Below are 23,064 nucleotides of genomic sequence, written 5' to 3'. Positions count from 1 at the left end.
AGTTAATGGCTGTGGACAGGATATGGGTGGACACACTATAGAACTCTTGGAGATCCTTTAAAAAACTAGATTCTCACTTTTAGGTTTTCCGTGCATTCGGTTTACACTGGACTCAAGCACATAAAACCCAGAAGTAACCCTCCGTCACTTAACGGCTGAGGATTCGGTTCTTCGATCGTCTTTGTCTTCACATTACATTACTTACTTTGTCAAATTTACTGAGATTGTTCCTGCTGCGAGAATCCCCTTCCTCGAATCCCGTCAGAGCCAACTGCTGCAGAAGGCGGCCAACCTAGAGAAGAGACAAGGAGATGAATGGCTGGTTTGTTATATCCAGATCGGCCGTATTCACTGAGCGCTGCGGACGCTGCCAACAGGAATCCCATCCAGCCCGGCTTTCCTATAATGATTCCTTTGACACTATATCAAAGGGAAACAGTGCGCCGGGGGAATAGATTTCTTAGCCGGGGTCTCCGTGACTTGTATGGCTGGGATTTCACACAATGGACACGTACTTGTTGACCCGCACCGGACATTTACACCTAACAGATCTGATAAAAACCCAGATCCGTCATTGATCCAGTGTTTTGGTGCTTTCTAAACCCTTTACCACGCGTTTCAGGTGCAAAGTAGAGTTAAAGAGAAGCGGTCATCAGATTTAGGGCCCCTATAAGCTGAGGCCACCACCAGTGAGCTCTTATATACAGATTTCTGGAATGCTGTATATAAGAGCCCAGGCTGCGGTGTATAATGTAAAAAATCAGTTTGATAGCCCTCACCTAGGGGTGAAGCGGTCCGATGGGTGTCGCTGCTCTCCGGTCCGGCGGTTCCTCTCTTCGGCGATCACGGTCCTTCTACCCAGCCCAGTATGGACGACGCGTCTACGTCAGCCACACAGTTCGGCATTGCGGTCCTGCGCAGGTGCACCTTGATCTGCCCTGCTCAAAGTATTGTAGTGCGCATGCGCGTGGAAAAAGTTAGGCCCTGTGCGCAACACTGCGTTTCAGCCGCGGTTTTTACTGCAGAAAAGGTGCGTTTTTTGCTGATAACCTTCCTGCAATCCTTCCCCAGCAAAATCTGAGAAATCAAAAATGGTGTGCACACACTGAGTTTTTTTTTTTTTTACCTAGAGGTTTTTGCTGCAGAATTCCTGTAGCAAAAAGTAGCAGCATGTCACTTCTTTTCCACAGGTACATGCGGATTTACCATTAAATAATGGTTAAAAACCGCTGGAACCAACCCGCGGAAAAACCACAACAAACCGTGGTAAATCCGCATGAGTATTTCGGGTGTGTTTTCTTGCCGAGGGTGCGAATTTTTCTTAAGAAAACGCTTTTCCCAGTGCGCGCAGCTCTTAAAGGGAACTGGTCACCACTTTTTTGGCCTATAAGCTGCAGCCACCACCACCGGGCTCTTATATACAGCATGTTAGAATTCTGTATATAAGAGCCCAGGCCGGGGGTATAACATAAAAAACACTTTATAATACTTACCTAACGGTCGCGCGGTGGACATAATGGGCGTCTCCGTTGTCGGCGCCGCATAATTTGGCCATCTTTGATCTCCTTCTCTAGCCGCTGTGCATGATGCATCCGACGTCATACACACTTGCCGGCATTCAGGTCCTGAGAAGGACAGATCAAAGTATTGTAGTGCGCCTGCGCAGGACCAGCAAGTATGTATGACATAGCCACGTCATGCACACAGGCTTCAGAAAGAGGACGAAGACGGCTGAAAGAGGAGGCGCCCGCACCGGAGAACGGAGACGCCCATAAGGCCCACTGCACAACCGTTAAGTATTATAAAGTGTTTACGTTACACTCTCAGCTCGGGCTCTTATATACAGCATTCTAACATGCTGTATATAAGAGCCCGGTGGTGGTGGCTGCAGCTTATGGGCCAAAAAAGTGGTGACAGGTTCCCTTTAAAGACCGTCCACGCATGCACAATGTGGTACTTTGATCTGCCCTGAGCAGGGAAGATCAAAGTGCACCTGCGCAAGACCGCAAAGCCGGCCTTTGTAAATGGCGTAAGACCCACACTGGGCCTCAGAAGAAGGCAGAGGCCTGCAAGAGCCGAAGAGGGGAAGCGCCGGACCGGAGAGCAGCGACACCCATCGGCCCGGACCGCCCCCTAGGTGAGTATTCTAAAAAAAACCCTGATATTTACATTATACAGCACGGCCTGGCATTTTATATAAAGTATTCTAGAATGATGAATATAAGGGCTCACTGGTGGTGGCCACAGCTTATAGTCATTAAATCTGGTGACAGGTTCCCTTTACGACCAAAAACTTGCGCTGCCCTAATGGTAGCCGGACCAGGGAAGTCATCACTACTACAACAGTCGGCAACATCAAATCCACACGAGGCTTAATGACACAGAAGACGTCACCTGCAGAAGTAATGACCGCTCAGGTTTGGTAGGGATTATGGACCACCATAGATTAATCCCTGCACTGAAAATGTTTTTGCTCAAATCCTTGGGTTGGAGATCGGGGGGATAAGCCCCTTACACACTATGCAGACAGTAAAGTAAAAAATAAATTGTTGCATCCTTAGGATATGGGGTTTTACCATTTCATAAGGTGCAAGGAGCTCCACCGATCAGAAGGATGAAGGAGATGCTCTTAGATCTCTTCATACCTAACCGACTGTACTTTCAGCGTCTCCCATTCTCACACCACTTCCTCATCTCGCCCCCTATCTGTCGGTGTCCCCCAAGGTTTAGTTCTTGGACCCCTGCTGTTCTCCATCTTCGGCCTGGGACAGCTCATAGAGTCCCACGGCTTCCAGTATCATCTCTATGCCGATGACACACAGATCTACCTCTCTGGTCCTGACATTACCTCTCTACTAACCAGAATCCCGCAATGTCTGTCTGCTATTTCATCCCTCTTCTCTGCGCGATTCCTAAAGCTTAACATGGACAAAACAGAATAGTCTTTCCACCTCCTCCTCATTCATCTCCTCCAACAAGCCTTTCCATCAAACTTGATGGTTGCTCACTCTCTCCAGTCTCACAAGCTCGTTGTCTTGGAGTAACCCTCGACTCTGCTCTATCCTTCAAGCCACACATCCAAGCCCTCTTCACCTCATGCAGACTACAACTCAAAAATATCTCCCGGATCCGTGCTTTCCTTAACCAAGAATCAGCAAAAACATTAGTGCATGCCCTCATCATCTCCCGCCTCGACTACTGCAACCTCCTGCTCTCTGGCCTCCCTTCCAACACTCTTGCACCCCTCCAATCTATCCTAAACTCTGCGGCCCGCTTAATCCACATCTCCCCTCGCTACTCACCAGCCTCGCCACTCTGCCAATCCCTTCACTGGCTTCCCATCACCCAACGACTCCAGTTCAAAACATTAACCATGACATACAAAGCCATGCACAACCTGTCTCCTCCTCACATCTGTGACCTAGTCTCCCGGTACCTACCTGCACACAACCTCAGATCCTCAAGATCTCCTTCTCTGCTCCTCTCTTATCTCCTCTTCCCACAATCGAATACAAGATTTCTCCCGTGCCTCCACCATACTCTGGAACGTTCTACCTCAGCATATCAGACTCTCCCCTACCGTGGAAAGCTTCAAGGAGGAACCTCAAAACCCACCTCTTCCAACAAGCCTACAACAACCCTCAGCCCAGTACACCACTGCACAACCAGCTCTGTCCTCACCTATTGTTCCATCACCCATTCCCTGTAGACTGTGAGCCCTCGCGGGCAGGGTCCTCTCTCCTCCTATACCAGTCTGTTTTGTACTGTTAATGATTGTTGTACGTATACCCTCTTTCACTTGTAAAGCGCCATGGAATAAATGGCGCTATAATAAAAATAATCATAAATAATAAAAATAATATATAATAATTTGTAGCTCTTTTGTTCCCTGTATCATTGGCAGGAGACATTGTATATTGCAGGAAAAAATATACCCCCTTAGGCCTTGTTCACGAGTCCAATCTCAAATGCCTAAACAAATGAGGCTCCAAGTTTGGATTGTGTGACCCGATACCAGACTGGGCATTGTGGTCCGTATACAGACTGAAATACACTCGGCCTTGCAGTGAATGCACCCTTAATTCCTAGGATCAATGGGGGTTCTTAGAGGTTGCATACGAATTCTTCAAAACTATGACAGTACAATGCAAGTGAATTGGGCTCCAAGAAAATTAAGGAGCACGGTGTAGAGACCCATCACAGTTACATACCTGCATCAAGTTGAACCGAGCCACTTCGTTAATTGGCGCATCAGATATAATGCCATATTGCTCTGGATTCACTATGGCGGGACAGATGAAACATGTCAGCAGGAGGTCGGTGCACATAGACCTCACCTCCCCAACGTCCAGACCTTCCACACATGAAAGAGTTTTGTACATCTGAGATACGATCCACCTCAGGCTGTGTGGGAAACAGTAGGTATTTTGCTTTAAATATCCAATAAATTTGTTGACCAGTGTGACCAGTTTGGCTTCGTTGGACTCGACCATCTCTTGGACCTTCTGCCTAAAGCGGTCACTGCCCTTCTCCCCGAATAACTTCTCCTGCTGAGCTGGGGAGAAGCGCTCCGTCACTTTGCTTGGATCTATCTCCAGATGATCTTCATCCTCAACTAATAGCTGCATGATGGGTTCATGCAATGTCGCGGTTAGAAAGAGCTTGGCCGAGAACAGTCCCTCAGAGAAAAGCTTGAAGATTATGCTGAAGGCACAGGTACCTTTCCGGAGCAGACGACGAGGATTGTCACTTTCCTTCAGCTCAAACTCAATCAGGTAGCGTAACACCTGCAGCAGGTAGCTTTCATCCTCCTGCATGATACAGTTTCCATACAGAGATGTGAAGACTGTGTGGATAACACTCTGAGCATTTTCCTGGTTGAGCTTCTCTCCGGCCACAAGACAAGAGGCTATCAGTCTTGGGTTCTCTCGAAGTCGATTAAGAAACTCGCCATACGCAGTCTCCTGAAATCCAAGCTGCTTGTAGCCGTCTACAAACTGGGTGTCCTCCAGCACCTTGGCATGCTGACAACATTCTGCAGGTGACGCTTCAGCACTAGGAATAAGAAATAAATCAATTTACTTTTACAGCCCTGAATATGTGATTACAGACAGCAAGACCGACGAAAGGTGAAGAGGCAAGGGAACCACCGGGCGAAGAGAGGCAAGGGACCCACCGGGCGAAGAGAGGCAAGGGACCCACCGGGCGAAGAGAGGCAAGGGACCCACCGGGCGAAGAGAGGCAAGGGACCCACCGGGCGAAGAGAGGCAAGGGAACCACCGGGCGAAGAGAGGCAAGGGAACCACCGGGCGAAGAGAGGCAAGGGAACCACCGGGCGAAGAGAGGCAAGGGAACCACCGGGCGAAGAGAGGCAAGGGAACCACCGGGCGAAGAGAGGCAAGGGAACCACCGGGCGAAGAGAGGCAAGGGAACCACCGGGCGAAGAGAGGCAAGGGAACCACCGGGCGAAGAGAGGCAAGGGAACCACCGGGCGAAGAGAGGCAAGGGAACCACCGGGCGAAGAGAGGCAAGGGAACCACCGGGCGAAGAGAGGCAAGGGAACCACCGGGCGAAGAGAGGCAAGGGAACCACCGGGCGAAGAGAGGCAAGGGAACCACCGGGCGAAGAGAGGCAGGGGAACCACCGGGCGACAAGAGGCAGGGGAACCACCGGGCGACAAGAGGCAGGGGAACCACCGGGCGACAAGAGGCAGGGGAACCACCGGGCGACAAGAGGCAGGGGAACCACCGGGCGACAAGAGGCAGGGGAACCACCGGGCGACAAGAGGCAGGGGAACAACCGAAGACAAAAGGCAAGAGGCAAGGGAACCACAGGCGACAAGAGGCAAGGGAACAACCAACACACACTCGCATATATGAGCTAGCTATATATTTATATAAAAATAATTATAAGCGGGTTCTCTACCTTGTGAGTATAAGTCGGTCCAAATTTATTCTCTGCTGTTTAGAAATCCACGATGTGCGGTATAACTTCTCTGCAGTCTTCAGGACGTCTGCATTCAGCCTCTGGATGAGCTGTTTTTCCGAGTTAACGTAGAGGCGTTCCTGCTTGAGGTGGCGGGCGAGCGTGTGGATATCCGGCTTCACCATTTTGGGACGCAACGAGAACCGCTTGACCTACAAGACATATTATAAATTAGTAGGAATAAAAATCATCTATGGAGATAATCCTGCACAATTATTAATGATCATCCATCATGATGCAAACCTCCCAAAATATATATACATCTACACTTCATGTTAATTATTTTTTTGTGATTTCATGTAAAATAAAAGGGTTTTGAACCAGTTGAGGTTACATCCATGATCAACAAGATCTTACTTATCTGGGGGTACAGACTGCAGAGATCTAGGTGTTTGCGGATTCCCCGGATCATGAGACACGCCACCTTTTCTGAAGCAGTGTGATCATCCACCCTGTCCTCCGTACCAATAAATACTGCCGCTACTATATATATATTAGAGGATCCGTTGGAGGCGACGTTTATTTTTACCAGTTAGTTTATGACACTATTCTGAGGAAGGGCATCGACAGCATCAAGATCTGGTGGAAAACACAGAATCCCATAATATCCACATTACAGGAATCAGGGGAGGATAAATTGACCTTTAGACTTTTACTGTAAACTTTTTGGCCCACATATAAAATATATACAGTACAGACCAAAAGTTTGGACACACCTCAAAGTTTTCTTTATTTTCGTGACTCTGAAAATTGTAGATTCACATTGAAGGCATCAAAACTATGAATTAACACATGTGGAATGAAATACTTAAAAAAGCGTGAAACCACTGAAAATATGTCTTATATTCTAGGTTATTCAAAGTAGCCACCTTTTGCTTTGATTACTACTTTGCACACTCTTGGCATTCTCTTGATGAGCTTCAAGAGGTAGTCACCGGAAATGGTTCTCACTTCACAGGTGTGCCCTGTCAGGTTTAATAAGTGGGATTTCTTGCCTTATAAATGGGGTTGGGATCATCAGTTGTGTTGTGCAGACGTCTGGTGGATACACAGCTGATAGTCCTACTGAATAGACTGTTAGAATTTGTATTATGGCAAGAAAAAAGCAGCTAAGTAAAGAAAAACGAGTGGCCATCATTACTTTAAGAAATGAAAGTCAGTCAGTCTGAAAAATTGGAAAAAAACTGATAGTGTCCCCAAGTGCAGTGGCAAAAAACATCAAACGCTACAAAGAAACTGGCTCACATGAGGACCGCCCCAGGAAAGGAAGGCCAAGAGTCACCTCTGCTGCGGAGGATAAGTTGATCCGAGTCACCTGCCTCAGAAATCGTAGGTTGAGAGCAGCTCAGATTAAAAACCAGGTCAATGCCACAGAGTTCTACCAGCAGACACATCTCTAGAACAACTGTTAAGAGGAGACTTTGTGCAGCAGGCCTTCATGGTAAAATAGCTGCTAGGAAACCACTGCTAAGGACAGGCAACAAGCAGAAGAGACTTGTTTGGGCTAAAGAACACAAGGAATGGACATTAGACCAGTGGAAATCTGTGCTTTGGTCTGATGAGTCCAAATTTGAGATCTTTGGATCCAACCACCGTGTCTTTCTGCGACGCAGAAAAGGTGAACGGATGGACTCTACATGGCTGGTTCCCACCGTGAAGCATGGAGGAAGAGGTGTGATGGTGTGGGGGGGGCTTTGCTGGTGACACTGTTGGGGATTTATTCAGAATTGAAGGCATACAGTATGGCTACCACAGCATCTTGCAGCGGCGTGCTATTCCATCCAGTTTGAGTTTAGTTGGACCATCATTATTTTTCAACAGGACAATGACCCCAAACACACCTCCAGGCTGTGTAAGGGCTATTTGACAAAGGAGAGTGATGGGTGCTACGCCAGATGACCTGGCCTCCACAGTCACCAGACCTGAACCCAATCGAGATGGCTTGGGGTGAGCTGGACCGGAGAGTGAAGGCAAAAGGGCCAACAAGTGCCAAGCATCTCTGGGAACTCCTTCAAGACTGTTGGAAAACCATTTCCGGTGACTACCTCTTGAAGCTCATCAAGAGAATGCCAAGAGTGTGCAAAGCAGTAATGAAAGCAAAAGGTGGCTACTTTGAAGAACCTAGAATATAAGACATATTTTCAGTTTCACACTTTTTTGTTAGGTATTTCATTCCACATGTGTTAATTCATAGTTCTGATGCCTTCAATGTGAATCTACAATTTTTAGAGTCCTGAAAATAAAGAAATCTCCTTGAATGAGAAGGTGTGTCCAAACTTTTGGTCTTTACTGTATAACTGCGTGTAATATTATATATATATACATATATATACATATATATACATATATATACATATACATACATACATACATACATACATATACATATACACATACATACATACATACATACATACATATACCTACACATATATACATGCCCCCACACACACACACACACACACACACACACACACAGTACAGGTGATTTGTATTCAGTGTTTGGCACTACAGATGTGTATACACGAGCAGCACTTCCATTCCAGGTTGACTGCATGGGCTTTCAGCGCATCATCAGTCACAAGAGAAGGGTACTGAGCTGTCCGAGAATCAGTGGTGGGTCACACTTTAAAAGTCATTGTCCATCTTGATCCTCCTTAATGTAATCTGTGCTCCTAAATCAGCTGAGTGGAGCTCAGAAAAATAAGTTACTTACTCAGCTCACTGATTGACCGCCAGTTAACTCCTTCTGCAGCCAGCACGAAGACAAGCTGATGAATGATACCAAAGTTGCAAAAATGATTTTTTTTAGCTCTAAATATAAGCAATTAAATTGTATTGGGGGGTAAAGTCTTTTGAGAAGTTTCATGTGCGAGACGCCGGCTCACAAGACTGCGTCTCTTTGCTAAGATGTGTTTTAGCATAAACCCTGCAATCTTCTGACAAAGGCTACATTGTGCCGAGCAAAAGCAAGTTCTGCGCTCGAGTTCCTCTTCTGCAAATTCCAGCAACGGAGGAGGGAAAGGATTAAATGGGGTCCAAGGAGCCAATTATTTCTTCTTATCACCAATTTGTAGGAGAACAGCAATAAGACCCCTAAATACCCGATGCCGCCCGTTACCCACAATGGTCATTATTCTGGACGTTCTGATCTTATCCTCTGCATCATTCTTGATTAACCCCCCCATAGTATTGAGGATAGTGCGAATGTGTTCCCATTTACCTTCGCTGAACCTACAAGAATATACTAAGGAATGGCAAAAATAGACGCCGAGTTCCTCCCAGCTGGCCCGCTGCGTTATCCGAAGCCGGTCCAACAACATAAAATCAGGAATCTGCTATTTATGTCATTGCCCAAAATATCCGCGTTGGTTCATTACAGGTGAACGTCTGATGGATTCTGCGGCTCTGTTCACACTGGCAGCCTGGTTCTAATTTTGTCATCCTTCCACGACAGAGGACACACAGGGGACTATGCTCCTCTGACCGGTAAGCCCCCCAAAAAATAAACCCAATGCACCCATTGTAAAACAGATCAAAACTGTCTACGCACAATCACCGTGCTATGAAACGCAGCGGCCGTCTCCTACGGATTAATGCACATGGGTGGCCAGGAGCGCTGCTGTGGGGGCAAAAAAAAAAAAAAAAAAAAAGTAAAGTTGCACTCAGTCTCAGGATCGGTCAGGGGATGATAAAGTGAGGTCATGTTTTGGGAGAGAGTACCGGTACTTCTCAAGTTTCTATTACTTTTTATTCCCCCAACAAAAACTTTGCATCAATTAATAAAAACTCAATAATATAAAAAAGAATCCCTAAGAAACATTACACCACTTCTTCCTAGGCAGGCCTGGTGCGCACACTACATTTTTTGCCACGTTTTTCAGGTGCAGTTTTGGTCATGTTCTATGGCGATCGCTGTGAGATTCAGATGTAGCGATGCTAGAAGCCTAGTGGTGTTGAGGAGGACCTTTTTATCAAATACTTAATTAACCTCTTGACAAGGGATTGTGGGAAATATGTCGATTTGCTTTACATAATTCAGGTTTCAGATTATACATGACACAGATATAAAGATGGCCGCCATTTCCGGTTATCCACACCTTGCTTGGAATGCGAGGAATGTCCAGATGAAAGAAGACCACCATATAAGGGAAGACACCTGGTCAAGCTAGAAGACATCACAGACCAAACCATCAGCATGGATCCACTAAATGACGTCCCTCCCATCATCATGGTTTCATCCACTGGTCAGACCCACCCATCAACAGCAACACGGATCTCCCCATTCGCTAGCCCATGAACTGTCCCACTAAATGGGCATATCTGAACTTGTGTACGCCCCTAGCCTATATCAAGAGGGCGCATGAGTCTCCTCAGTCTGTTTGGTGCCATTTTTACTGTGACCAAGAAGAGACTTCATATCAGACTGTCTGGTGTGATTTCTTTTATGCATGCACTTGGCCCATATCAATTCGGCCAGGCAGTAGGCAGCTAGTGATCTCTGGTTAAGAGTTCACCCTAACAGTGGGACCACCTAGTGTCGATTACGTCGCACCTGCGGGAGTGTTTTGGGGGTTAATAAAATGGTGAAAGAGGGGGCTTTTTGTCTTCTTTCATTTAAATGGTTTGTTGGGTGTTTGTGTTTATTTACTTTCACTTACAGATTAGTGATGGGGGGTGGGGGGGGTCTCAGACCTAACCCTAACATTACTAATCTAGGGATTAGTAGTAGCTGTGGGCCACCATTAACTCCTTATTACCCCGATTGCTAACGCACCAGGGCAACTGGAAGAGCCGGGTCCAGCACCAGAACTGGCGCAGCTAATGGATGCGTCACTTCTGGGGCCGCTGTGGGCTGCAATTGTTAGTCTAGAAAGGGCCAAATAACCATGGCCCTTTCCACCCTAATAATATCAGCACCCAGTTATCTGCTGTACCTTGGCAGGTTTTACAAAAATGGGGGAACCCACATCATTTCTTTAAATAAATAAATCAAATCTATTAAAAAAAAGTGGGATCCCCTCTAATTTTCCATAACCAGACAAGGTACAGCAGACCGCTGTGGATTGCAGCATGCAACTGCTGCTGTGCTTGTGCTAGACATGAAAAATGGGGGGGGACCCCACATTTTTTCTTTATTTTTGGTCAATAAATAAGCTGGTCAAGCTAGATCCCTAATATCCCTCTATTTATCAAGCTATTCTGTTATTTCTTTCCATCTATTCTATTATTTCTATCCATCAATAGATAGAACGTAAAAAACGCACTGGGCAAAAAAAGCGGAAAAAACGCATGAGTTTTTTGGGATGTTTTTTGCTGTGGGTGTGCTTTTTGGGGCCAAAAATGCAGCGTGGGCACGTAGCCTTAATCACTCAATCCTTTATTTGATCATTTACGCTCAAAAACTGCTGAAAAAGTCTTTAGGAGGTGAGAAGGTCTACTAGCTATGCTGCCGATAGACGTCTATGGAGAGGGATATAAGAAGGAGAGCTGCTGAAGGAGTACAGATGGAAAATATATAACACTGGAAGTTTATAGTAAGTGTTTTCTCTCACCCCAGTGCTGGATGATGACTAAAAAGCACATTACTTCTGTATGATAGAGATTGGGGAGCCGGCTCTCATCTTCTCTGCTTGCTGTGTAAGTGAGGCATCATAGTACTTAGACTAACACGTTTTCAGCGCAATTAATATCCTTCGATAAGATAAAACGATGTTCATATAGCAAGGAGACCAAAAAGTGTCTGCACTCTTCAAGAGGACCAGGATCATCAGGAACGGTCCTTCACATCTGGTCCCAGAACTCCACACCCTACAGAATCTCAGTCCCCGGAGACAGATCTTTTCTCAAAACGCGTCATCTCAACCATCCGAGGTCTTGCTCTTCATTTGAAGATTTGGACACATGAAAAACCCCTGCTTTTCGTTCCCAAAACTGGTCACCTACAAAAACTAAAAACTGTTCATCTCTTCCAAAGCCACAAGTTCTTCTGAACCAAAGCCAGTAACATTATCTGATGGGAACCTCTCGACGGGCACAGCTTCTCTTAAAAATAAGATGCCTGAAAAAAGTGGTACACCTCTTAACTTAATTTCCTTATGGCTTTTTGGCAAAAGAAAACCACAAAACGTAAAATTCCAAAATTACAGACTAATTATAGAGATGCAACCTTCAATAGGTAGCACACTTTCTTCCTCCATGCCTTGTAACTGGAGAGTATTGCATGGCCAATAAGTCTCCTTACACGAGCTAGTGGTCTCTACAAGAAACCTCGATTTAGGGCTGATGAGTTTTCTTCTGGACTCTGTGGTTTGGCTAAAATAATTTAACAGAAGATGCCATGTTCCAGCTCATTGACCAACTAGGGAATATATAGTCATAGGCAAGGGCGTAACTAGGGGGGGGCTGGCAGGGCATCTGCCCCGGGCGCAAGTGTCAGGGGGGCGCAGTCAGACTGACTGATGCGGGCGGCAGTCCGAGGTTTCTCCCGGTGGTAGCATATGCCGCCTCCCGGGACCGGAGGCTAGTTGTTTCTCACCCTGCTGCAGTGCGCCGGCTTCCTGTGATGCATTGTTATGCAAGTGCCGGGCCGCCGACACTTCCGTGTCAGGACACATGAGCAGCGTTGATCCGGTCAGCTGATCACGCTGCTGGACATCACACGGCGGCCCTGTAAAGGCGCGGCGTTGTCCCTGCCCGCCGGCACTTCCGTGTCAGGACACGTGAGCAGCGTGATCCGGTCAGCTGGTCACGCTGCTGACATCACACGGCGGCCCTGCAAAGGCGCGGCGTTGGTTCAAAGTGCTCCAGTGGAGCTGAAGATTTAGTGTAATTGGGGGAAGGGGGGAAGATTAGAGTGATGGGTGTGGAGTGGACACAAAATAGGGAGATGGATTTAAGTTAAGGACACAATAGAAGAAGCAAGGAAGGGGGAGATGAAGTAGGAAATACATGAGGAAACAGTGTGAGTGGGGGGATGGGGGCAGGCTCAGTTTGTGTGCAGTATGGATAGTGGAGGGATGGATTTAAGGATACAATATGAGAAGCAAGGAAATGATGAAGGATTATGTATGGGGAGAGGGAAGACGCGGGGGGATTATGTATGGGGAGAGGGAAGACGCGGGGGGGATTATGTATGGGGAGAGGGAAGACGCGGGGGGGATTATGTATGGGGAGAGGGAAGACGCGGGGGGGATTATGTATGGGGAGAGGGAAGACGCGGGGGGGATTATGTATGGGGAGAGGGGAAAACGCGGGGGGGATTATGTATGGGGAGAGGGAAGATGCGGGGGGATTATGTATGGGGAGAGGGAAGATGCGGGGGGGGGATGTATGGGGAGAGGGAAGATGCGGGGGGGGGGGATGTATGGGGAGAGGGAAGATGCGGGGGGGGGATGTATGGGGAGAGGGAAGATGCGGGGGGGGATGTATGGGAGAGGGAAGATGCGGGGGGGGGATGTATGGGGAGAGGGAAGATGCGGGGGGGGATGTATGGGGAGAGGGAAGATGCGGGGGGGGATGTATGGGGAGAGGGAAGATGCGGGGGGGATGTATGGGGGGAGGGAAGATGCGGGGGGGGGGGGGATGTATGGGGAGAGGAAGATGCGGGGGGGATGTATGGGGAGAGGGAAGATGCGGGGGGGATGTATGGGGAGAGGGAAGATGCGGGGGGGGATGTATGGGGAGAGGGAAGATGCGGGGGGGGGAAGATGCGGGGGGGGGATGTATGGGGAGAGGGAAGATGCGGGGGGGGGGGGATGTTATGGGGAGAGGGAAGATGCGGGGGGGGATGTATGGGGAGAGGGAATATGTGGGGGGGGGAAGATGCGGGGGGGGATGCATGGGGAGAGGGAAGATGCGGGGGGGTATGTATGGGGAGAGGGAAGATGCGGGGGGGGATGTATGGGGAGAGGGAAGATGCGGGGGGATGTATGGGGAGAGGGAAGATGCGGGGGGATGTATGGGGAGAGGGAAGATGCGGGGGGATGTATGGGGAGAGGGAAGATGCGGGGGGGGGGATGTATGGGGAGAGAGAAGATGCAGGGGGGGATGTATGGGGAGAGGAAGATGCGGGGGATGTATGGGGGACCGGAGAAGATGGAAATCTGCAGAGATGAGATGTGAATGTGAAAAGTCATCATGGCGTCAGGACAAGGTGAATAGAAAGAAACGACTCCGACAATATCATCTATAAAGGTACCTGAATGTAAATGTTTATTTGTGATACTATGTCCCATCATTAGGCCTGGGTCCCACTTGTGCATTGCTTCTGATGTGAGCGCAATGGGACCCCCACTGATCAGCTGTTCTGGATGCAGGTGGCGGGAAATGCTTATTTCTGGATCTGCTCCGTCCTCTGATGGTGTCCGCGGCCGGGTACTGCACATCCGCCTCATTGATTTTAATAGAACCTGCTGCCACTATCTGAAGACGGAGCAGATCCAGAACTGAGCACTTCCGGCCACCTGCCACCACCGCCACGACACCTAGAACAGGCGATTGGCGGGGGCGCCAGGTGCCGGATCCCGACCAATCAGACATTGGGGATCTATCCTAAGGAAAGGCCTTCAGTGTTAACAGTAGTGGACAATCTCTTTAATAAAGTCTTGTGCTGTCTGACAAGTTAAGGGTTACTATGTTTATATTTATGTTGTTAGGAGCATTAAAGGGGTTGTCCAAGTTTGTGATGAGTCTGCAGTCACTCTGTGTGTCACTATGTGACTGCAGACTTCTGGAATTCTCATAGTGCGCACACTGCCCGCTGTCAGGATTCTCTGATGCCGGCAGTGACAGTGGGAGCTTACGAAGCTGCAAGTATGCGATTTACATAGATGTGGTCATGTGCTGAACAGACATGCTCAATGAAAATGAATTGACTGAGGCCGGACACATCAAACCAGAATGTGGCCAGAAGTGTACAAATCTCATACTTCTGCTCACATCGTCCACTCTCGTCATTGGCACCAGAGCAGAATTCAAAAGCCTGAAGTCACTAATAGATTCACTGCAGACTTTCATCTCCTAATCTGGACAATCCCTTTAATTACAAAATTAAGTAGTGTAGTATCCTCAGTTCTAACAGTGTGTAATATACCCACTGTCACAATTCAGCTCTGCTCGCTGGTCACCACATGGCCACTCCACTCATATGTGATTTTCATACTTGCATGTGACAATTAGCTTTTCTTCATACGTTTCTCATTGAACATTGAGAGAATTATTAACAGAAGCGCGTTACCACATGACTGTGTATGCAAATCATATATGAGTGACTGGGCACATGGCAACCACCCACATTGCTTGGTTGGGGGGGGGTGGGGGCGCCAAACTGAATTCTTGCCCCGGGTGCTGGAAAGCCTAGATACACCTCTGGTCATAGGCACAAATTTATATGAAGACCACATCCAAGTCCTTTTGAATTGGGGAGCCTATGGGATTGAGGATGGCACTAAATGACCACAATGTGGCATCCACTTGAGGGAAGGGTTAGGAACCCACAGCAGAACACCATTCTTAAAGGGTCGTACTCAACCGCAAAAGCCAACCTGACTGTGGGTCTCATATATAGACATTCATAAGCCTGAAAAATTGTGTTAGGAGACCTTATGGTTATTGCAGCTCTATGAAAAACTCTTGTGTGGATGTGAAAGATGCATTCCAGCTTTGCACGCTTATTGTTACAGTTCATCAGGGCAATACATGAACATCAAAATTAGTTAGGCTTGGACAGCATCCAGAGGATATCTCACAAAAGACAAAAATCGAGAAATCACTGGTCGCGATGCTGCTGGGCAAAACTGTCAAAGCAGTAGCACAAGGGAAAGAAAAAATGTCCAGCTTTCAGGTCACAGGGCTAGAGTTAAAAATATTCTTTTTTTTATATGGTTAAATTCACTAACACATTACAGTAGCCTGAGAAAACTCCCACAAAAAAAAAAAAAAATCATCATCATCAGGAGCACACCATTCTCCAAGCAGGCTGAGAGTCAAGGGAGCAGTGCGCTCCTGAAGATTGAAAAAGAGAAAACCTTTTAACAAAGAAGCAAGCACATGAACAATTCATTACTAGTCAGGGGCCATTATCCAGCAGTTTTATTGTTCCCTTGGCAAGACTCAATTACATGGGATACTACATAAAGCTTTCAGAATGTTCTGAGCAGCAGCTCACGGTAGAAGTTAGGAGGGACAGGCGGTATTTATGCAATTGGATTAATGGAAGCTCTACAACAAAGAAATCACTGAATTCCAGGATCGATTAGAGATTTGTACCCAATTTGTAGGATCAGTTCCGAATTGTCTTTGAAATTTTTAATTTCCCGATTTCCAAAAAGAACTAATGTAAATAAAAGAATAGGCAAACCACATATAATCTAACCAACGCAGAGAATAGTAAAATACATTAAGAAATTGAAATGCACTACTCTCAACATGTTAGGGATATTTGGCTTTCAGGATGATCCTAAAATGCCCTCTGACCTTTTCAGGTGACCTTAATTTGACCTTCTCTAAACTCTTGGATGCTCATGTCCAACTGTTCAATGTTTCAGGACTTTTTGCACAATTTGCGGTTCTCTAACAAGGAGCTTAATGGTAAAATTCACCACGTGTTTGATCCATAAATTGCCCAACAAATTTCAGGGTTCAATTAGAATCAGTCCTCCTCATCATAAGACCAAGATGACATCTAACAATTGATCAGCAGTACCACGCCATTGTGAGGCTTCAAGCAGGATGTTCTCAGATGGAAATGGCTACTGAGCTTAGAGTGTCACCATCAGGTTTCAACATAGATACAGAGAGACTGGAAGAGTCATAGAAATGCAGAGAAGTGGACGTCATATGGCCACATCCAACACTGATGACCACTTTATTGGGATCAATGAACCGTATGATGATTGCCAACACAACTCCAGGGAGGTGAGAGGCCTCCAAGTGTCACATCAGACCATTCTAAATGGTTCAAATCAGCGTGGTCTGCGTGCTAGACGACCTGCAAGGGTACCTGACCGCACCACCTGGCACAGGCGTCATCAACACTGAACGAGGGGACCAGTGGCCTCAGTGCTGATCACTGATGAAAGATGATTCAAGATGAGCAGAAATGATGACTGCAAGTGCCAACGATGTTGGAGATGTCAAGCAGCACGCTGTGCATCAGCTGCTGTCACCAGAGGAGCTTTCGTGGTGGTGGAGTTATAGGGTGGGCCGGTGTGTCTAGTCAATTCAGAACAGCCTTACTCTGTGTGAATGATACAGTGACAGCCCCTACTACTGGAACAACATCATTAATCCAGTCATTGTGACTCTGTATGAACAACACCGGCCTAATGTCATCTTCATGGAAGACAATGCTCCAGCTCATCGAGGTCACATCATTAGGGAACGGACTCCTACCTTAAGCTTGTTCTATAAGTCTTCAGCAGTGAAGATTTAAAATGTGCAAAAATACACAATATTTCTCATCCAATCGTCAGATATTGTGGACAAGCGAGGCTGGAGCTGAATGGTTCCCACTGCCCATCGGTCTACACCAGGCCTCTGCCAAGCACCGTTCTTTCATAGGTGTTCGCTGCTATTTTAGGCCACACTGTAGGTTGCTGTGTACATTCCTGTGCCAGCCTAATTTTGGAGGTCATTAGATCCTAGGACGGGAGGGCAAAGTGTTCACTGGTCTGACCAGAACCCAACAGAAATATAGGCTACATGAGATACGTTCTTTGCATAAAAAAGGGGTGGATGTCCTATGTAATAATCCGATCAGGTCTGAAATCCTGAACCCCCAAATATCAGTTGGATGTAGACAGTGAACGGAGATGGGTAGTGCAGCTCTGTATATTTGTTTTTGTTGCATTGGAGCAAGAATAATTTTATTTTTTCTTGCAGCCTTAGAAGGGACTCAACACCAGGTCAATAACGGCAGGTTTTTGTTCTTATTCAAGTCTGGCCGTTCCCTTGAGTATTACGGTCTCTGTTTTCTCAAAATCCGCCATACGGTTCCAGAGATATGGGCCTATTTCTCATTTTTATGGTCTCACAGGATCCTCAGGGGCGTGACTAAGCTGCTCTGCATAATTATGGTGTGAGCCACACCCCCAATGACCATATAAGGCAACACTAACAAAAGTGCCCATATCTCTGGAACAATATAGCGGATTTTAGAACAACAAAAAAGAGGGATACTCAGAGGAGCAGAGGGAATAAACTGATCACTTTCGACCTGGTGTCAGGTTCTTCTTAAAAGCTACAGCCAAGCACCCCAATCTTTCCTTCCTATGCAGCTGCCCCAGACACCTGCTGTTGACTTACAACTTCCTCCCCATGAACAGTATACGGAGGAAGCCGTGTCTGCGTGGCGTTCGGGCATGCTGCTCATGGCTAAGAGGACTATGCTCTGGTTTGGATAGGATTTCCTAAAAAAATACTGCAAGACTAAAAAAGGTGACACAGTAACCGAATCAGGGTATCTGTCATTTCTTTATGTTGTCCTCAAATAGGAACATAATCCAGGTGACCAATTGTCTTAATTATCCAGGCACGCCCTCATATTACAATAGAAGCAATGTAATTAAGATTTTATTAACTTTCGCCACATACTGAATCCATTTAGTCTTCGACTGCAAATTTTACCCTTTGCAATTCATGGAGTATCTGCGTAAACTCAAATACCGCATGTAACACGTCGTCTTCACAACAAAACCAACAGCAAAAATTGTTGTATGTCCGGACATACCCTAAAAGTGTGTTACCGACAGGAGCTATAAATGCTTTTGCTTCACACACAGCACTCGTCAATGACAAAGCCGCATCCCAAAGCAGCTAATTATGTGACCCAACCCAAGTCACAGCCTCGAGCAGACACTAGGCTTCACAAGCAAATTCCTCCCATGATTAATAGTCAGATTAAAGGGGTTCTATGCTATAAAACCATGCTGAAAGAATGGAGCTAGGACAGGGTGTAGCTTTGTAATGCAACAGCCTTCATCATTATTTCATGCATTCTGACTAGAGAAGGGAATAAGATAGTGGCAACGAGGTGTGTATAGAGCCAACGGCGCCCGCGGGAGGCCAGAGCCAGCCAACGGCGCGCGGGAGGCCAGAGCCAGCCAACGGCGCGCGGGAGGCCAGAGCCAGCCAACGGCGCGCGGGAGGCCAGAGCCAGCCAACGGCGGCGCGGGAGGCCAGAGCCAGCCAACGGCGCGCGGGAGGCCAGAGCCAGCCAACGGCGCGCGGGAGGCCAGAGCCAGCCAACGGCGCGCGGGAGGCCAGAGCCAGCCAACGGCGCGCGGGAGGCCAGAGCCAGCCAACGGCGCGCGGGAGGCCAGAGCCAGCCAACGGCGCGCGGGAGGCCAGAGCCAGCCAACGGCGCGCGGGGAGGCCAGAGCCAGCCAACGGCGCGCGGGAGGCAGGGGGGGGGGGGGGGGGGGGGGGGGGGGGGGGGGGGGGGGGGGGGGGGGGGGGGGGGGGGGGGGGGGGGGGGGGGGGGGGGGGGGGGGGGGGGGGGGGGGGGGGGGGGGGGGGGGGGGGGGGGGGGGGGGGGGGGGGGGGGGGGGGGGGGGTGGGGGGGGGGGGGGGGGGGGGGGGGGGGGGGGGGGGGGGGGGGGGGGGGGGGGGGGGGGGGGGGGGGGGGGGGGGGGGGGGGGGGGGGGGGGGGGGGGGGGGGGGGGGGGGGGGGGGGGGGGGGGGGGGGGGGGGGGGGGGGGGGGGGGGGGGGGGGGGGGGGGGGGGGGGGGGGGGGGGGGGGGGGGGGGGGGGGGGGGGGGGGGGGGGGGGGGGGGGGGGGGGGGGGGGGGGGGGGGGGGGGGGGGGGGGGGGGGGGGGGGGGGGGGGGGGGGGGGGGGGGGGGGGGGGGGGGGGGGGGGGGGGGGGGGGGGTGGGGGGGGGGGGGGGGGGGGGGGGGGGGGGGGGGGGGGGGGGGGGGGGGGGGGGGGGGGGGGGGGGGGGGGGGGGGGGGGGGGGGGGGGGGGGGGGGGGGGGGGGGGGGGGGGGGGGGGGGGGGGGGGTGGGGGGGGGGGGGGGGGGGGGGGGGGGGGGGGGGGGGGGGGGGGGGGGGGGGGGGGGGGGGGGGGGGGGGGGGGGGGGGGGGGGGGGGGGGGGGGGGGGGGGGGGGGGGGGGGGGGGGGGGGGGGGGGGGGGGGGGGGGGGGGGGGGGGGGGGGGGGGGGGGGGGGGGGGGGGGGGGGGGGGGGGGGGGGGGGGGGGGGGGGGGGGGGGGGGGGGGGGGGGGGGGGGGGGGGGGGGGGGGGGGGGGGGGGGGGGGGGGGGGGGGGGGGGGGGGGGGGGGGGGGGGGGGGGGGGGGGGGGGGGGGGGGGGGGGGGGGGGGGGGGGGGGGGGGGGGGGGGGGGGGGGGGGGGGGGGGGGGGGGGGGAGCCAGCCAACGGCGCGCGGGAGGCCAGAGCCAGCCAACGGCGCGCGGGAGGCCAGAGCCAGCCAACGGCGCGCGGGAGGCCAGAGCCAGCCAACGGCGCGCGGGAGGCCAGAGCCAGCCAAACGGCGCGCGGGAGGCCAGAGCAGCCAACGGCGCGCGGGAGGCCAGAGCCAGCCCAACGGCGCGCGGGAGGCCAGAGCCAGCCAACGGCGCGCGGGAGGCCAGAGCCAGCCAACGGCGCAGATTTCAACATGTCCGAGCATTTGTTATCAGGTGAGATCGGTTGCCACAAGGAGGATTTAGCCAAACTAACAATGGATAACGCTCATTCCCGATATTAAGCAATTGTGAAAAATGGCAAGTGATCACCTGCTGAACAAACAAAACACTTGATAATGAAAGATTAAATGTTTACGTATGCGTAAAAATCACTGTGTTCGGCTGCACATCACCCGATATTAACAGAGGATGTGCTGCCGATCACAAAATGCAAGAATGGAGACAGATAAATTGCATTAATGTTAGTGTTCGTTGGCAGATCAGTCAATCTGATCTGTAATTGGCCCATATAAAAAAGGAACCTTTACTCCCATCCAGCGCATTAATGAACACGTGAACGCATGCGCAAGTATGTAGGATCAGTACAGAAGGTTTAGCAGTCAGCCCACCATATGGAAAGTGTACGGTGATCGATGATCCAACATTAGTCAAGTCTACAGATACTTGTGTTACTGTGAGCATTTGTCCTATGTGTAACCACAAAGATATCTATACAAAAAAAAAAAAAGTAAACATTACCGCCTCAGTGGTTCATCTACAGTATTCCGAGAGAAAGAGGATTGTGTATTTCAATTTCAACCACAGTTACTACCATCAATGGTCATCTCATTCATTGCAAATTGCCCATGTTGAGATTCATCCATCTCTATTACTAAATCTATAGAAAAATATAGAGTGAGGGGCCTGCAGCACTGAGGAGAAGCTGGGTGGCTGCTGAAAAAATGTAGCTTTAAGACAGTCACTTCAGCTATGTGAAGCTGGATTAATAAAGCATGAAAGGAAAAAAATACAAAAGGTTTAAGAAAACAATGCTGGACTTGTCTTGAATAATAGTCATGTAGATACTGAGCTTTAAAAAAACTTCTCAATTTACCAGAAATAAGTGTTTGTAACCCCCCAAGTTTTAGTTTACGGAGTGTAGGGATTAGTTGCCCTGTACTCACGCATTGCTTTTTAAATCAGGCACCAGAAGTGTATAGCAAATGATGTACTTTCAATAATATATTCTTCGAATTTGGTGTTCGTAGCTTAGAAATGTCTTAAGGACAAATGCAGGATTTCCTCGAAAACGGACAAGTAAATCACGTTGACTGAAGAATTCAGCACCTGTCACACATCACTAGTGAAAAATGTCTAAGCGATATCTACTAAATACACAAAAAAATTATATTCATAACCAGGGCTGTATTTTGCCTTCGTGCTGCCCTAGGCACTTTAAGTGGTCGCGCCCCTTAGTGACAACGTAACACTGAGTTTTCGCACACGACATCTGTTTAAGGCAGATCTACTCTGTAAAACACTTGAAAAAGTATCATGAGAAACGAAGGGCACTAACCCCCCCCCCCCCCATGGGGATCACCACGGGCACATCAAAACATAGCATGAGTATAAAATATTCCCACCACACCGTCCCCCACTTATATACTGTGACTATCACACTGCCCCTAATAAACTACACACTGCCCTCCCTTATAAATTATACCCACCACACCTTCCTCAATTATGAAATATGATCTGCACATTGACCTCACATCATGCTGCCCCCTCCTCACAATGTCCCATGCTTGCTGCCCCCCTCCTCACAATGTCTCCATGCATGCTGCCCCCTCCTCACAATGTCCCATGCATGCTGCCCCCTCCTCACAATGTCCCATGCATGATGCCCCCCTCCTCACAATGTCCCATGTATGCTGCCCCTTCCTCAGTGTCCCCAAGCATGCTGCCCCTTCCTCACAATGTCCCATGCATGCTGCCCCCTCCTCACAATGTCCCATGCATGCTGCCCCTTCCTCACAGTGTCCCATGCATGCTGCCCCCTCCTCACAATGTCCCATGCATGCTGCCCCCTCCTCAGTGTCCATGCATGCTGCCCCCTCCTCACAATGTCCCATGCATGCTGCCCCCTCCTCACAATGTCCCCATGCATGCTGCCCCCTCCTCACAATGTCCCATGCATGCTGCCCCCTCCTCACAATGTCCCATGCATGCTGCCCCCTCCTCACAATGTCCCATGCATGCTGCCCCCCTCCTCACAATGTCCCATGCATGCTGCCCCCCTCCTCACAATGTCCCATGCATGCTGCCCCCTCCTCACAATGTCCCATGCATGCTGCCCCCTCCTCACAGTGTCCATGCAATGCTGCTCCCCTCCTCACAATGTCCCATGCATGCTGCCCCCTCCTCACGTTGTCCCATGCATGCTGCCCCCCTCCTCACAGTTTCCCATGCATGCTGCCCCCCTCCTCACAGTTTCCCATGCATGCTGCCCCCTCCTCACAATGTCCATGCATGCTGCCCCTCCTCACAATGTCCCATACGTGCTGCCCCCTCACATACAATGTCCCATGCATGCTGCCCCCTCCTCACAATGTCCCATGCATGCTTCCCCCTCCTCACAATGTCCCATGCATGCTTCCCCGTCCTCACAATGTCCC

At 49.9% G+C, this 23,064-nt stretch overlaps 1 protein-coding gene across 10 annotated transcripts in view; it reads right to left on the bottom strand.

Annotated features, from left to right (window-relative positions):
• The window catches only part of GAPVD1 (GTPase activating protein and VPS9 domains 1), a 131,785-nt gene that overhangs the window by 99,159 nt on the left and 9,562 nt on the right, over positions 1–23,064 (bottom strand). For all 10 annotated transcript variants that reach the window (XM_075324149.1, XM_075324153.1, XM_075324154.1 and 7 more), the window contains exons 2-4: positions 5,926–6,137; positions 4,212–5,055; positions 206–292 (exon numbers count right to left, since the gene is read on the bottom strand). In XM_075324149.1, coding sequence (XP_075180264.1) covers positions 206–292; positions 4,212–5,055; positions 5,926–6,110 — 1,116 coding nt within the window. In that variant the 5' untranslated portion in view covers positions 6,111–6,137. The remainder of the gene's footprint in view (positions 1–205; positions 293–4,211; positions 5,056–5,925; positions 6,138–23,064) is intronic.

The sequence above is a fragment of the Anomaloglossus baeobatrachus genome, chromosome 9 (genome assembly GCF_048569485.1).
Source record: "Anomaloglossus baeobatrachus isolate aAnoBae1 chromosome 9, aAnoBae1.hap1, whole genome shotgun sequence".
Lineage (NCBI taxonomy): Eukaryota > Metazoa > Chordata > Amphibia > Anura > Aromobatidae > Anomaloglossus > Anomaloglossus baeobatrachus.
Note: the sequence above shows the minus strand (reverse complement) of the source record. Positions and strands in the feature narration are given on the sequence as shown.